At 38.0% G+C, this 12,196-nt stretch overlaps 1 protein-coding gene across 7 annotated transcripts in view; it reads right to left on the bottom strand.

The window, feature by feature from the left end:
- Positions 1-12,196, bottom strand: part of LOC138749263 (cadherin-12-like) — a 352,525-nt gene that overhangs the window by 26,032 nt on the left and 314,297 nt on the right. For 6 of the 7 annotated variants that reach the window (XM_069910439.1, XM_069910443.1, XM_069910449.1 and 3 more), the window contains one exon: positions 887-1,008. In XM_069910439.1, the coding sequence (XP_069766540.1) occupies positions 887-1,008 (122 nt within the window). Of the gene's footprint in view, positions 1-886; positions 1,009-12,196 lie in introns of those variants that run through there. The other variant, XM_069910480.1, reaches the window with a different exon arrangement.

Raw genomic sequence — 12,196 nt, forward strand, 5'->3', positions numbered from 1 at the left:
TTTAACAGAAACTGAAGAAGTTGATGTTAATGCCATCCAGTTGGAGGGTGCCCAGACGGAAGATAAGGTATTTTCCCTCCAATTTGGAGGTGGTCTCAGTCTGGGAGTCCTTGAGGCTATGGGCAGGCATTTGAGCAAAGGAATGGGATGGGGAATTGAAACGACGGCCACTGGAAGATCCACATTATTACGGTGGACAGATCCGAGGTGCTGAACAAAGCGATCTCCTAGTCTGTGCTCAGTCTCTCTGATGTAGAGGAGATCACAACAGAAGCACCGTTTGAATCTTTATTTCAAACTAAGTCAGATTCACAGTGCTCACTCCTTCTTATTATTCTTGGATCTGAAGTGATAGACAGAATGCGGACTTTGCATTCAGTCAACGAGAATAACAATGTGAAGGTGACCTGCTAATGATGCTCTTCCCACCCCTTCGACTGAATTATCATATTTCACCCCACTACACCTCCCCCCCTCCCCCTTCAATATATCATAAATGAACATGGTCTGATAATAGTGACACAGATGAGGACAAAAGCTGGAATCTGGAGCACAAAGTAAATTGCTGAAAGAACCCAGCAGGTCGAGCAGCATCTGTGGGAAGGCCGTGGCCTCCACAATTGTTGCTCAGTCTGCTGAGCTTTCCAGCACTGTACTTGTTGGCCTGATGTGGTGCTACTTATTGGTATCCAAGAATTTCTTTGGAGCTGTACCCATAAGACCAAATAGACAGAAGTTCCATTTGTAAAGTTTCTGCCACTCTCTGCCAAATCCACAGAGACTGCAGTTTCCAGGAAATCTCCTGCTGTGTCTCATATATAATCTGTATAACTTGGTGAAAAATGACACACCAATTAGATTTTTTTTCATATAGTTGATACTGTACCTGTCCATTTTTGGCATTTTCACACATCATGGTCTCATAAGGCACTGAGAATTCCGGTGCATATTCGTTGACATCTAAAACCTGAATGGTCACAGGAACTTTGCTGACTAACTCAGGGTTGCCTGTAAAAGAGAAGAAATTTCCTGAAAAAGTAATGGCAACAACAGTAATGAATGAATTTAAGGTTTTAATGATCGCGAGCACAACTTTTCCAATCACCTGACTACACTTTATTCAATTTATTAAGATACTTTTAGATGTGAACAAGGATGAAAAAAGATAGAGGGTTAGTTTGTTTCGAGTAGATTTACATAAGTCAGCACATCTTGGGCCGAAGGATCTGTACTGTGTTATAATGTTCTATGTTCTTATAGTCCAACGTAGGAATTTTTATCTTTTTACCTATTTTATTTCATAATCAGTCATAGAAATCATAAAATTTTCTGTAAGACTACTTTTTTATATCATGCAGAAACAAGTGTCCAACTGAACCTTTAAACTTTGTTAAACAGTATATTCTTTCTTTCTTTGGCTTGGCTTCACGGACGGAGATTAATGGAGGGGTAATGTCCACGTCAGCTGCAGTCGTTTGTGGCTGACAAGTCCGATGCGGGACAGGCAGACACGGTTGCATTGGTTGCAAGGGAAAATTGGTTGGTTGGGGTTGGGTGTTGGGTTTTTCCTCCTTTGTCTTTTGTCAGTGAGGTGGGCTCTGCAGTCTTCTTCAAAGGAGGTTGCTGCCCGCCGAACTGTGAGGCGCCAAGATGCATGGTTGGAGGCGATATCAGCCCACTGGCGGTGGTCAATGTGGCAGGCACCCATATACTGTTGTTAAATGTAGAAGATTGTAGATTATTTCAACTGAATAATCCTTTAGCAGTATTTTTGTATGGTGTGATGAGTGAATTTGAGATTGACTTCAAATTATTATGTACGGTGTAATTTCATGGCCCTAAAGAGGTATTGGATTACTATTAAGTTCACAGTTTAGTTTTATTGTCAGAGTACATACATGACATCAAATACAACCCTGGAATTATTTTTCCTGTGGGTGAAGCAAAATTACTATTTATTTGTTATGCAAGATAATGTGCTCCAGAAGAAACTTATATTTGTAAACATACAAAGAAAAGCAAACAAACCGACTGTGCAATACAGAGAGAAACAATTAAATAAAGTGTAAAAGTAAGGGTCCTTGAATGAGGCTCTGATTAAGTTTGTTGATTTTCTTTGATTATTTTACTTATATTTTCAAATCAACATGAAATTATGAAATTCATCAATTACATAAAAGATGTATAATCTTATCATTTGATGTTGATTTTGAGTAAGAAAAGAGAAAAGAAACAAGAAAAAAAGAACAAGTCCTAACCCTCCCCCCTCCCATCCATCCAGGGGAAAATAGGGAGAGAAATAGTCAATAAAATTGAGGAGAGAAAAGAAAAAATGAGACAAAAAAAAGAAAATGGTTTCATTGGATTTCTCAATCTCCTGCCAAGAGACAAATATCGTGATTTACCTGGATGCAGGGAACCGAGGATGGGGGAAGGGGGTTCATCATTAAGAATCTACACCTACGTGTTGAAGATTCCAAATTGAAGACTCCAAATTTTTTAGAAAAAAGTTGCATTTTTTTCTAAGGTTATAAGTAATTTTCTCCAGGGGACTATAAGCATATATTTCTGCTTTCCATCAAGTCATATCTAGATGGTAATCAGATTTCCAAGTAACCACACTACACATCTATACACTATCTTCTCGAACAAATCACTAAGATTTGATTTATACAGATTCCGGAATTGTTTCTATTGGGAAATATAACAGAGAAAAGACCTAAAATGAGGCTTTACAAGTCAGAATTTGTGAAGATTGCATTGGCGATTGAGTTTGTTATTGAAGATTCTGATGGTGGAGGGGTAGCAGCTGTTTGTGAACCTAGTGGCATGAGTCTTGTTGCACTTATACCTCTTTCCTGATGCTAGCAGTGAGAACCAAGCATGTGCTGAGTGGTGTGGATCCTTAGTGATTGCTGCTGTTCTTGGACAGCAGCCATCCCTGTAGATGCTCTCAATAGTGGAGAGGGTTTTGTCTGTGTGGTCCTGGGCTGTGTCCCCTATCTTTTGCAGGGCTTTCTGCTCACAGATATTGGTGAAGGTTTTGCTTCCTGAACAATTTTGGGTGCATTTTATAGATTTTGGGCAACTGATCATGAAAATCACCTTAAGATTTTCCTATCACATACCATTTTTTAGAGATAACATATTTTTTTGTGATTTTCTGTTATGTTTTAAGTCTACTTCAAGCATACAAATCATGAAGTGCAACATATCATTGACAATTTATTTCCTGCATTCACACTTGGAGTTCTTCTCTGCTGATCTTCGTGCAGTCAATGAGAGAAGGAAGAAGAGAATCAGAATTTATTGATATGATCATGTCAAAAAAAGTTGTTTTGCAGCAGGATCATAGTGTAAACATTTATAATATAAATTTTATATAAACTACGTTACAAAATACATTAAAAACATTATGCAAGAAGAAATCAAAGTAAGGCAGTGTTTCTGGTTATTCAGGAATCTGATGACAGAGGGAAAGAGACCATCCTTTTCCCACTGAGTACTCACCTTCAGGCTCCTGTACCTTTTTCCCGATGGTAGCAGAGTGAAAAGAGCATGGCCTGAGTGGTGCAGGTCCTTGAGGATAAAGGTTACTTTCTTAAGACACGCCTCTTGTAGATTTCCTTGATGGAATGAAGACTGATGTGCATGATGTCACAAGCCAAGTTAACAACTCTTTGGAGTTTTTTTTCCTCTCCAGAACACTGGCACCTCTGTATCAGACAGTGATGCAACCAGCCAGAGTGATCTCCCCGATGCACCAATAGAAGTTTTTGAGAGTCTTCGGTGACATACTGATTCACCTCAAACTCCTCACAAAGTACAGTCACTGGCAAATCTTCTTTGTGTTTGCATCAACATGAATGGCCTCAGGACAGATCGTTGGAGATGTTGACACCCAGAAATTTGAAGTTCTTGATCCTCTCCACTACTGAGTCCTCGATGAGGACTGATTTGTGTTCTGACTTCCTCCTGAAGTCTATAAGTCCACAACCATGGTGAAAGGTTTCACCAGGAGATTGCAACCATGGGAAATCGGTATCAGAACAACTGGAATCCATTTATGCTGGCCAATTATTGTTAAACACTGACACCAGAGGAATCAGGTGCTGAGTACAAATGAAAATCAGTGGTAAAATATTTTTAGGTCAGGTGAAATAAGACAATGCGTCAGCATCATTATGTGTCTCCAAATTCCTTCGTTAATAAGCAAATCTGAAATTGTCCTTGTGTCCAGCTTGAAGTTGTCTATCATTATCCCAACTTTTTTTCAGGAAGCAAAGGTTGTTGGGGGGGGTTGGGGGCATGGCCTGATGGCGAAGGAAGAAGTGAAATTCTGTCTTCCTCCAGTTGGACTAACAAATTAAAAACTAACAAATCAAATACCCAAATTAAAGAACTTAAAAAAGTCTTGAAAATCTGTTCTGATGTTGTATGAATGTTAAAAGACTACAATGGCTGCTAATACAAAGAAATCGAGAGCACAGATTCAGAAAAAACTTCCTTTTAAGAGTACTGATGAATTGAGGCCTACTTACCAAGTGGAATCCACAGAATTAACTGGTCAGCTACCTAAGCATCAACGCACTCCAGCTCGCTTAAGTATTCAAGATGATGCCGGGCTTCCGATTTATTTCGATTTTTTCATCTGATCTTGATCAGTGCACTTGCGATGTCAAGTGCACTGCAGAGTTGCCGGAGTCCGCAGCGTCAGGCCGGGTGCGCGACACCGCTGCGGGTCCTGGCAGTGCGGAGGCCCAAGGCAGAGTGTCGGAAGATGTCCATGTGCAGGCCTCGGCACTGCTGGGCATGCGCGGTGTGTCCCGGGTCCGTGATCTTCTTGAGAGGGTTTGGGCCGTCAGTCAAATTGGTCGGCAACGAGCTAATAATGTCGGAACTGCAGACCAGAAGTAAAGTGACTAATTCGTCAGTGGAATTGCAAGGACAGCAAGGGAAAGTCTCTCTTCAAAATGAAAATATGGAAGAAGAATCATTAACTGCTGCTGAAGTGAGAGAAGGAAGGCCTCAAGGAGAGACTAGTGAAACTACTTTTGATGCTGTTTTTACAATTTTGGAATCTATAGCTCATCAAATGGGTAATATGTCAACACAAATGTCCACTCAGATTAATCATGGATTTATGAACATGAATGAAAAAATGAATAATATTTGTGAGGAAGTCTCTTCTGTTAAGAAAAATATTTCTGTTGTTAAAGCTGATGCCATTAGATGTTTGAATATGGTGGATACAGTTCAGGACAATTATAAGAAAATGGAAGGTACCTTTCAAGTCTGTAGAGAACAAGTGGAAAGTAATAAAGAAAAAATAGAAAAAGTGGAAGATTTTTTTGTTGGATGGAAAATTCAGAAGAAGAACTTACTGAAGAAGATAGACTCCTTGGAAAACCAAAGTTGTCTGAATGATGTTAAAATAGTGGGAATTCTGGAAGGAATCAAGGGTTCAGATCCAATTTTTTTTTAGAAAGTGGATCACTGAAGCATTGGGATTGGAATTTTTTTCCAGAAGGTTTGGAATTAGATAGGGCACATAGAGCTTTGAGAAGTAAACCATAGCTGGGCCAACCTCCAAGAGCTGTTTTGATTCATTGCCTATGGTATCAAGATAGGGAAACCATCTTGCAAGTTGTGCCAGACAGGGCTACTGAAAGACACTCTTCTCCTAAGAGGAAGACATCTGATAAGAATGGAAATGGGAACGGGAAGGCAAACATGTCAAAGAGTTTGATTGATATTGATGATCCGGAACAAGCCTTGGGATTGAATTCACTGGGGTTGTGAACTGATTTAGACATAATCTTGTAAGTCTGGTTGGGGGGGATGGATGTCACTGAAGCTTTTGGAAGTCATCTGCCACCTGTGGGGGGGATTTTATTTCTTTCCACACCCAGTTAAGCGGGGAGTTACTATTTTTGTACTTTCTAGTTATATCTAAAAAACCTTTTTCTTATTTTTGTGTAATCTTTATTTTGTCTGGGGAGTGTGGTTCTAGTGGTTGATTAATTTAGGGGCTATTTGGCACGTGGAGCTTCATTTTATTTTATTGAGGAGAGGTTTTTGTTTGCAAACTGGGGGAATGGGGGTGGGGTTTAATTGTTAAAACAATGTCCAGTTTGAATTTTGCAACACTTAATGTTCAGGACTTAAACAACCCGATTAAGCTTAAATGTGTTTTAGCTTATATAAAAAAAGATGAAAGTGGATATTGCTTTTTTGCAGGAAACTCATTTAACTGAAAAAGAACATTTAAAATTGATGGGAGACTGGGTTGGTCATGTAATTTCATCTTCTTTTAATTCAAAAGCATGAGGAGTGGTGATTTTGATTCATAAGAAAATACCATTTGAACTCGAATCTTCGGTGGAAACAGCTGGACGAATTTTAATGATTAATTGTAAATTGTTTGCCGAGTCATTGTCTTTGTTGAATGTGTATGTGCCTAATGTGGACGATGAACAATTTGTGTCGGAAGCTTTTTTAACTCTGAGTCAATCTAAAGAAAATATTTTGATTGTGTATTAGATCCATTATTGGATAAATCACCAAAAACTTTGAAAAAATTAAAAGCAACAGTCCAATTGGTTTCTTTGATGAAAGATTTAAATTTGATACAAGTTTGGAGAAGGTTAAATCCTACTAAGAATGATTTTTCATTTTATTCTTCACATCATGATTCATTTTCAAGGATTGATTTATTTTGGCATCAGCACATTTGCAATCTTGTTTTACTCAAGCTGAATATAAGAGTAGAATAATTTCTGACCATTCATTGTTATTTATTTCTTGTGTTGGGCCAGAAGTTACTCAATCAACTTTTCGGTGGAGGTTTAATGCAATGCTATTGAAAAAAACTGGAATTTTTAAAATTTATTAAGGATCAAATTGCTTCCTTTCTGGATTTGAATAGGAATACAGTTCAGAGTAATTTTACTTTATGGGATGCTTTGAAGGCATTTTTACATTGTCAAATTATTAGCTATGCATCAAAAGAAAAGAAGAATTTTTTTGCGGAGAGTCATTTATTGGAAAAACAGATAGTTGATCTGGAAAAATCATTTCAGACGAATTGTATGGAGGATAATAAGGCTGTTTTAACTATATTGAAGCTACAATATAATACATTACAAATATATCAATATGAACATTTGATTCAAATATCTAAGCAACGTTATTATGGAGCACATAAAATTCTAATGTGGCAAATGAAAATGGGACAAGCATCGAGAACTATTAACGCTGTGAGGAAAGATAACTCAGTTACTTTTAAACCTCAGGAAATTAATGACCAATTTTTATCATTTTATCAGAAATTATATACTTCTGAGGGAGTTCGAGCTGATGATTCTATTGAATTCTTTTTTTTCTCAGATTTAAACTTGCCAATATTAGGGGAAGATGATGTGAGGAAATGGGACTCTCCTTTTATGGATTCAGAGATAATGGATGTTATTCAACAAATGCCTAATGGGAAGTCTCCAGGAGATGATCGGCTTGTACACAAGTACAAGCTTTGCCAGATTCGTGTTTGAGTGCAATAATAACGGTTATACCAAAAATGACAGAAAAAAAAGGAAGTAAAGGTTGTGAAAAGGTTTATTGTCCAGTGCTATCATTGCAAGAAACTATGTTCAGTATGCTGATGTGTTTTATCAATCTAGGGCATGGAATCTCAAAAAGGGGAAAAGAGAGATCCATGTTTTTTACAATGGTGAAAGAAAGGCCTATGTTCCTTAGCACAATGCGCACGCACGCACGCACACACACACACACACACACACACACACACACACACACACACACACACACACACACACACACACACACACACACACATGCACAAGCCTATCCTTTTTTTTAAACGTAGTTCATTTTCAAGAAGAAAATTTGCACAGACTTATTCAACAAACTGGCTTTCAGAATAAATGAAAATTTCATGCACATACTTCAGCAAAGTTATCTATCTCATTTTTTGTCTCCATTTGTTACTTTTATTTGAAGCTAATGGTGACTCAAGCCCCATTCTTAATTCGTTCAAAATTTACACTAGAGACACAGACAGCAATATATCAGATATGGATAAAAGATCACTATTGCAAAATAAATATGGTTATTTGTTTTTCTGTGTTTAGTTGATGCAGAAGCAATAAAATTCTCCTAATTTTTTTAACCAATTATGATCTGACTCTCTTACCCACAAATATCTCTACCAATTGTCTTGATTATGAAATAAAAGTTCCCTGAAATTGAAAATTAAGAGATATCTGAATAGTCATAGAGTCAGAAAGCTGTTGCTATACAGCACGTAAACAGGCCCTGTGGCCTAACCCATTGCAGTGAATTAGGATTCACTGGTAGAGTGTTGTGCTGATGGCTGGCTCTGCCTCCAGGATCCACCCCCATCTGTTCACTTATAACCCTGATTTCCCGCCTAAACCCAAAACTCTTCCGAATATTACTGTGAGACTCTACCCATAGTTATAAGCTAACAAAAGCATTTGTTCTCCCTCCAGCCGTGAAAGCTTTTATTCGTGCTACACCCATCCATGCTAAACAAGTTGTCTACCTGAGCTAGTCTCATTTGCCTTGTTTTAGCACATATCTCTCAGAACCATTCCTGTCTATGTAACTGTCTAAATGTCTATCAAACGTCACAATAGGATTTCCTTTGGAAGCTTGTTCAATTTACCCACTACTCTGTTTGTGAAAAGTGCCTTTTAAATTAAAATCCTTTTAAATCTTGGATTTCTTACCTTAAATCTATGTCCTCTAGTTTTAGATGCCCCAACAGGGGGGGGGGGGGGTGGCGGGAATGATTTCAAGGTTTGAAAATTGATTTGCAATCAAGCTCCTGTAAACATCTGTTGCTATTCTCTTTATTTTATATAAGTTATGTTTTGTTTAAAGTTTGATGGAAATCTGTGCAGAAATTAAGAGGTTGATAAACTTCCATTTGTTTTCATATTTTGGACTAGATTAAAAGATCTTTTGTTACCTGGTCTCAAAGTGATCTGAATTTCAAACCTGCTGATAGAAAACTTGGACATTATGACTCTAACATCCTGCTTGTCAATTAAATGATTAATAACTTCCTCCAAGCTTATCCATCAACCATTTTACGTGATTTTATAGGATATGAACTTCACTTGCTTGGCCAGCATTTATTGTTGCTTCCTAAGTGCATCTGGTGGTGGTGAAAGTGAGCTGCCTTATTTTGAGCCACCTCACTTATTTAATTTCTCACCACTACAGTTTTGCATTGACATCAAAGTCCTTTAATTTAATGCATACTTTGTCAGTTACCTAACCATCTTCAATCTTTTTTTTCGTACAACTTTTCTACTTTATTTTCAATTTTCATGTTCCACGAGACTGGATTAATATTTTTTTTTCCAACCTACCTTATGTTTAAGTTATCCCTTTTGCAACTTCTGCTTCTCAATCTTTATGAATTGCATTCAACATACAGTTAAGATCACCCATCAGATAGGGGTCCTGTGCACTCTGATGAACTGCTTGCACTGTGCCCCATTATCTGCAGCATTTTAGGGGGGGGGGATGCATGGATTTGAAACCTTTGAGCATCTGCACATGTAAAATGATCAGTGTTAAGCCACAGGTGCTGGAAAGTGTCTATAAATGGGGTGATTTCCAAGCAGCAATGTTCTATGGAAGTAATTCCATTCGAGTTGTTTCTCAAATGGAAAGGAATTGTTAAATATGTTCATAGCCACAAAAGAAGGGCAGGCAGTGGTGATAAGCAGCCTTTCACTCGTCCATTGAAAGTAACGGCTAAGCTTTCTTCCATTTATCAACTGCTTTTTCAGAGGGCTCTTCCTGCCACTTCCTGCCATCAGCGACTACCTGGGAAATCTATTGTTCAAAATATGGAACAGCAGCAGACACGGTGAATCTATTAAAGGGATTAAATCTGAAATTGGACTGAAATGAGGAAGTACAGATGCTCGTGACTGCAACCTGTAGCTCTGCCTTATTTTTTCAACGTTTCCTTTTATCTACAATCCGCACTTGGAGAGTCTTCCCAGGGTGAAAAATAATGCAAAATTCACTGACAATAAATACAATTATATTCTAAAAGGGGAGAATGAAAAGCTTGTAACATTGAATTACTGTTGATTGTGTTTTCAGTGTTCTTTAGAAATTCTATTAGATTGACACAAAATTTAAACTCTACGAAATGTTTACAATGAAGTTGCTAAGATGAAAATGCCAGATGACTGAAGTCCTTTTATGAAAGATTGTCATTGGATCTTCCTCAGTGCAAATTGACTTGTTCAGCATTTAATTTCAAAGGAAAAAGTGACAAGAAAATCCACTTTTTTTTTGTTCATGGAATAGAGCCAGGCTTTAATACCCATCCCCCATTAGTCTCCACAGCAGGGTTTCAGAGGGTAGGAAAGAATCAATGCTGTGTGTGTGGATTTAAAACTAAACCTGATCTGATACAGGTGATTTTTTTTTAATGTTGGAACAGTATTCTAATGTGCCACTAGATGGAGAACAACACAACAATGTCAAAAAGAATGTCAGGACAGATGAGTAAGTTTTCTTTCAAGCATGCCATCATGGGCTTGTTCGCTCCACTTCTCTCGAAATGCTGTTCTCCCCGCTTCTCCTGATTTACTTCAGTCATGAGCCTTGCATCATATTTATAACATTCCCCTCACCTAACTTCCACTTTAAACACCAAGTTACTGTGACGAGTTGTATGCAGAAATCTTCATTCTCTCTTTGTTATATCACATCACAAATGTAGTCATAAACTACAAAGAATCATAGGCTGCTGTGTTCCTGAAGCACGGTCTTTTGTTGGAAACATTTCAGCAAGGCTCAATTCTGCATTTGGAATGAAACAACTTTGTCCAGAATTTTCTGCAACTCACATTAGGATTTATCTTCTCTGTCAAATCTCCTTGACATTTGGCACTGGGAGCTGCAATAAGTAGGTGCGGAAATAATTTGTTGTCCCCACAGGGCATCTGGGTCCGAAATAGGACTACATCTAGGGTAATTGCTTTAGCAGTCTGAAGCGGTATCTGTGCTTTAACATCCTCCTCACAGTTATTTACGGCCAACAATGTTCATTATTTAAGGTCTTGTCACTTCTAAAATGAAGAAAATACAACTAATTTTCAAAGCATCTCTCCATAAACAGTAACGTGATAATAATCAGATCAAATGTCTCAACAATGTTAATTGAGCAATAAATATTTGCAATGTTACTAGTATGGTGGGTGAAGTGGGATAACTTGCTTGTTTGTTTTTCAAAATAGCAGAAAGGAATCCTTTATATCCACTCGAGAATTATTGCCTCTTTGTTGCCTCTTCCAAAAGCAGCTTCTAGGGATAGCGAAGAAATAACGAATCAGAATAAAGGATAGAGAATGAGTATTTGGTTGGGTGGTGTCAGAACAACAATCTTGCTCTCACTCTGAACAAGACCAATGACCTTATTGCTGATTTCAGGAAGTGGAGGGACCACATACTTGTTTGTCTGTGTTGACGGGATGGAGGTGAATATTTCAAAAAACCTCTCCTGAAGCCAGCACTTTGAGGCAACCATGAAGAGGGCACACCAAAGCTCATACCTACTCTGAGGAGGCTTTAGCACGTTATTGAATAATCTATTAAACTTGTGTCTGTGCACTGTGAGAAGTATACTGACTGGTTGTATCACAGCCTGGTTTGATAATTCAAGTGTCCTGGAATGCACAAGGCTTCAGAAGGTAACAAACTTAGCCAGGTCCATCACAGGCTCTGACCTTCCATCCCTAAAAACATCTATGTGATATGCTGCCTCAAGAAGGCTACATCCTGGTCAACACTTTTCACTGTTACCTTCAGGAAGAAAGTACAGAAGTCTGAAGACAAGCACCTCTTGGTTCAAAAGCAGTTTTCCAACAGCGATCAGTCTCTTCAAGCTTCCCTTGTTACACTAATCTTGGACTGATGCAACACCACAAAAGGTCCACCTGACTATTGTAAGATCAGATTTTTTTTTCATTTTTATTTATCTCTCTAATTTAATTTCATGTATACTATTGGAGATTTTTTGTGTGTGAAATACCTGTTCTGCTGCAACAAGTAAGAATTAAAGGGCATACAATATACAATGCAATAAACTCATTATCATTAACTGAGATTTCTGGTATGAAAA

This window comes from Narcine bancroftii, chromosome 1 (genome assembly GCF_036971445.1).
Source record: "Narcine bancroftii isolate sNarBan1 chromosome 1, sNarBan1.hap1, whole genome shotgun sequence".
Classification (NCBI taxonomy): Eukaryota; Metazoa; Chordata; class Chondrichthyes; order Torpediniformes; family Narcinidae; genus Narcine; species Narcine bancroftii.